At 37.2% G+C, this 4,794-nt stretch overlaps 1 protein-coding gene across 3 annotated transcripts in view; it reads left to right on the top strand.

The window, feature by feature from the left end:
* The window catches only part of OTUD4 (OTU deubiquitinase 4), a 32,436-nt gene that overhangs the window by 8,715 nt on the left and 18,927 nt on the right, over nt 1-4,794 (top strand). For all 3 annotated transcript variants that reach the window (XM_009328744.1, XM_009328746.1, XM_009328745.1), the window contains exons 5-7: nt 1,793-1,865; nt 2,353-2,434; nt 3,237-3,381. In XM_009328744.1, coding sequence (XP_009327019.1) covers nt 1,793-1,865; nt 2,353-2,434; nt 3,237-3,381 — 300 coding nt within the window. The remainder of the gene's footprint in view (nt 1-1,792; nt 1,866-2,352; nt 2,435-3,236; nt 3,382-4,794) is intronic.

The following is a 4,794-nucleotide window of genomic DNA, read 5'->3' on the forward strand; positions in this document are numbered from 1 at the left end:
TGCTTCCCTTCCTGCATGCTGACAGACTGAAGGAAAGCAGAACTATGAATGGCCTGTTTATGCCAAGTGGAGAAGTGAGAGAGTTTCAGACTTCTCAAGCATAGGATAGAAATGCAGTGTGAATAGGTTTGTTTTCATTTCCACTCCGCAGATCTGTCACGAGTATAATTTGGTTATCTAGCAAATTTTCCTTGCCTCCCTGAAGCAGGTGCGTCCCTGAGCTATAAAATTCTTTTCCTCTCAGAATTGCTCTTTCTGAGTTGTAGAAAGTTGTGGTTGGTTTGGTGTTTTTTTTAATTCAAAAACTGCACCTGTGAATATACTTAATCATTTTGCAAGACTAATTAAACTTTTGCTTGTGTGAGCAAGGAAGAAGTTGAAGGAAGTGACAGGTTGCGGAGCAAGGAGTTCAAAAGGAGGATTATGGATAAAGGAGAGAGAAAATAATTAAATTTAAGATTATGACAGAGATTGATTATAGCAGAAAAACAAGTAGCAAAGATTGATAGTCTTTCAGTTTTTAGAAAATAAAAAACCAAATAGCATGTCACATCAGTATTAGTTGTGGATTTTCCTGTATTTGTCACTTTATATCCAGTTCAACTTCCTATGCTTTTTAATCTAACAAGATAAAAAAAGAATTGTAAGCGTGGAGTGTAAATTCTAAATTTGCTTAACTGTAGTAGCTCAACTCTCCACTTATGGTATTTTTAATCCTCTTAAATGTAATGAGGTACCAAAATTCAGTTTGCAGCAATAAAAAATTTTCTAAACCTGTTTGAAAAACTATGCTGGACTGATACCCTTGATGATGAGTATCTGCCAACACTGCAACAGCACGCTATCTGCTGGTTCTGTCCAAGCTTCCCAAAAAGTTTGTTTCTGTTCTCTCAGTTGAAGAGACAACAGAGGGATTTCTTTGCCAGTTTAAATCCAGCAATTTGAGTTTAATGAACACAACATGGTGTTCGACTCCACACTTGGAGCCTTTATCCAAAGAGAAAGGGAAACTGAGCCTTCTGAATGTCTTTTTTGCAGTGTATTATCCATTTTAAAAAGCAGGAAAAGATTCTTCTCGCTACACATGGAAAAAACTGAGACGTGTGGAGGGCATGATTTTCAGAGGTGCTGGAGACTTGGTTACAATATCTGATCCTCAGGCAATGCCCGCTGATGGTCTGTTGGGCTTTTGGCATGCTCCTTAGCACGCTGTGGCAGCTGGGCCACTGTTTGGGGGCAGAAACGTTGTGTGGACCCTTCTGAGCATGAGAACTTGGTTTGGGAGGCAAGGAGAGTTTCTGAGCACAGACATAGGCTGTTCTGTTAGCTGGCCACTGTGCCCAAAAGGGTTCTTGCAAGCATGTAATCAATCTGCTGGTACAGACTTAGCCTAAGCCATTGCTCACCTTGTGGAAACTGATGACTGTTTCCTGTCTCTGTTCATAAAACCAACCTCCTCTTTGTTCTGCTGGGTTTCCAAATGGCAAAGTGTAATGAATTTCTCCAGGACTGGGGAGCCATCGTCTTTCTAGACACAGCTCCAGAAAGAGGTGTCTGGAAATTCATTTTACTTGTATTGGCTCTGTGCATGTGTGCCAGCACATACTATTCCAGTATATTCTTTCATAAAAGCAAGCCTTTTTTTGACCAATGGTAGCTGTACTTATCTTCAGTATTCTTTTCCAGTAGGTGTTTTCTGTGGTTGTGTATGTTCCTTGAACTTTACTTGAATATGCCAGTTTTTATGGATATTAATTTTTAAATGAATTCTTAACCGCTACTTTTTTCTCAGGAAAGATTTCATAATATACCAGGAACCAAATGCTTCTCCTTCACATGTAACTGAAAATGGCTTTTCTGATAAGGTAAAAAAAAAAAATAATTATGGCTATTGTGAAAGGCTGAATTAAGACTACTTTATAAACAGCAAATAGTTTCATGTGAGCTTTATTATTAAATACAATGAAATGTTCTGAGGATTCTATTTTAATAATTTCTTTTGTATGTATTTAAGGCAGCTATTCTGTTAATACATGTAGCACTTCTTTTTAAATAGATGGCCCATATTTGGGGTGTGGTATATCTTCCTAGTAATCTAAAATTCTGTAAAAATCAATTTACAAGTGCTAACTCTCATAGCGACCTCTGTCTTAAATTCTTTTTGACTTTTGGTCAAACTGTTTTTGGTTTAAAGGATATCTACTAAACATTTCGATCATTTTATTGATACTTTGAGATCCTGAGAGATAAAAAAGCACATTGGTACGTTAAATTGAATTTAGAAGGTAGTTCTCATGTGAAAAATCAAGTGAGATGCAAACCCTAAAATATCTATGTGTTTTTTTTTAATAGGTATTACTGTGCTTCTCAAATGGAAACCACTATGATATTGTTTATCCAATAGAATATTGGGAAAAGGCTGCTCTGTGCCAGTGTAAGTGTTATGTTGGTTAGTTGAAAGCATGTATTTTTACCAAAAATCTTAAAATGATCACCATCAGGTTTCAGGAAAAGGCTCTGTATGAAAGTTTATTATAGTCGTTCTTTAGTAGTTTAGTTTTCCATTTGAATTGTCAATGACTGAATGATTTTGTGAGAGCATGAATTCTTATTGTGTCCTGATTCTTGACAAAGCAGATTATATACCAAGAGGAGAAGACTTATCTCTCTCACTTAATCTGGGTGGTCTAATGTAAACAGAAAATGTTGGTGTACTAATTTATAATCTGTCGCATTGTCTTTGGTCAGCATTCTAGTTTTAATTTTGTATTTCAGACTATGTTAACTAATTGTTTATGTTAAAATTATCCTTGCATGTGTAACTTGTCACAGAAATCATGGGGGTTGCACGTGCAAAAAATAACTGTCTTCCTGGATTGTTTTCTTTACTAGATTGCAGAAATGCCCAAAAGTCCTAATCAGGTTTGATGGGTCACTAGGACACTCCTTACAAGGATTCTCATTCTTCATGAAAACTCTACCTATGCGCAGAGTTACAGGGCTAAGGCCAAATTTGCCTGTTAAGAGACCTGATTTCTAGTAGTTTCATGCATACCCATTAAGCCATAGTAGCTGCAGCTGGTTTTGCTTCTAATGCCTTCACTGTTTCAGTTAACACATCAAAATGCTTGCTTGCTCTGATTGAAGTAATTTGAAATGCATCTGTAATGGTGGTGTAAAATCTCATTTACCTTGTAACTGATTTTGCCCTTCCACTTTCTCCTCCCCTTCCCCAGCTCTGCTGTATGAGTTGCTGTATGAGAAAGTATTTGATACAGATGTGAAGAAAATCATAGCAGAACTTAGTGCTGTTGGTGTGACAGAGGAAAGTAATGGTAGCAGTGAAGTGTCTGCTTCAGATTCAGAAGATGACAACTACAGGTAAGTGCAATGTAAAAGTTAACGTAAGATGCCTGTGAGTAATATATGGTAAATGGGTTTTCTGAATTTCTGGTGGGTAGTAGAATCTAACAGTTAGGGTTGAAAACCTTTACAGATTACTGAGAAGAGAAACACAAAGAGCTAAGGTTAGAACTATGAAATATGTAGTCTTCACTGTACCTAAGGACAGGGTTCTGGTTCCTCTGTTTTTCCTGCAGTCTAGCTTTGGGTCTCTTTACATAATGGAATATTGCCATTGCAACATGTCCCTCTTCCTGTTTAAAATAGCAGAGTCCCCTGGGATAATTGTCAGTGTGCCAGTCTGGCTTGGTAAACTCCATGAGAATCACTTGGCTCACTCTTGCAACTGAGCAGAGCTACAGGAATCTAATCCAAGTGGTGTTGCTCCCACATCTTGGGGCTCAAATGCCTGCTTGAGATGTAGCTAATGGAGAAATACAGATGTAGCTTGCTCCATTTTGTTCCTTGATCTTTATGAAGTGATTATATTTGTGGGTTTATATTCCTTTTGCTGGACCTGGATGCTCTAGTTAGCTCTGAGTTTTTGACCTACTGATTCCTTTTGCACGGTAAGTCTTTGACAGTGCCATTTTTGTATTTACAAATTGGCAGTTTTTCTTCTGTTTAATACTGTTCTTAAAACCCTGGCTTGTGTGAAATTCCATTGAAGCCATGGAGATTATGCTATATTAGTGCATCATATCCCTTCTTCCTGTTGAACGTCATTAAAGTCCTTTCTGGGGCCTCTGCTATATTCTGTGTGGCATGTGGCAGAAGAAATTCTTTGAGATGTTGGGAGCTGATTTTTTCCTCAAGCTGAAAACAACAGGAAGGAAGATGATGGAAATCACCACAGAAAGAAAACCAAGTTCTGGGAAAGGGATTAGCTTCCTTTCTTGTATGGAAAAAAAATACTGGGGAACATTTCCAATTAAAATACAAAGTATTTCTGCTTCAGGGAACAGTTATTGCAGTTAAACGTCAGAGAGTGGAAACCTCTATTCCTTTCTGTTCTTGGAGCTTTCCTGGGCTTCATATGGTGTAGCATTACCTTGTATCTTTGGGATTCATAAGAAAATATACTGCTAACCTCCATAGCACCTTTGTAGATGAAGGTCATATACTCACTTGAGACTATCAAACTCAATGTTTTTGATTTAAACCATATGTCTTATGACGCAAGAGCTAGTGTGTGTAACTCTTGACCTAGTTAATCCGAATTACAAACACTTTGCTGTGTTGATGAAGTCTTAAATTTTTTGTTTGTCTTTAAAGTTGACTTCAGCATGTTTCATTAGCTGGTTTTCCAGAAGAACTTTTTAATTTTATAAATGTGAACTTTTCAGTTATGTTTTTATTTAATGTAATAGTTTATTTTGTTTTTAGGAAAAG

This window comes from Pygoscelis adeliae, unplaced genomic scaffold (assembly GCF_000699105.1).
Source record: "Pygoscelis adeliae isolate BGI_AS28 unplaced genomic scaffold, ASM69910v1 Scaffold66, whole genome shotgun sequence".
Lineage (NCBI taxonomy): Eukaryota > Metazoa > Chordata > Aves > Sphenisciformes > Spheniscidae > Pygoscelis > Pygoscelis adeliae.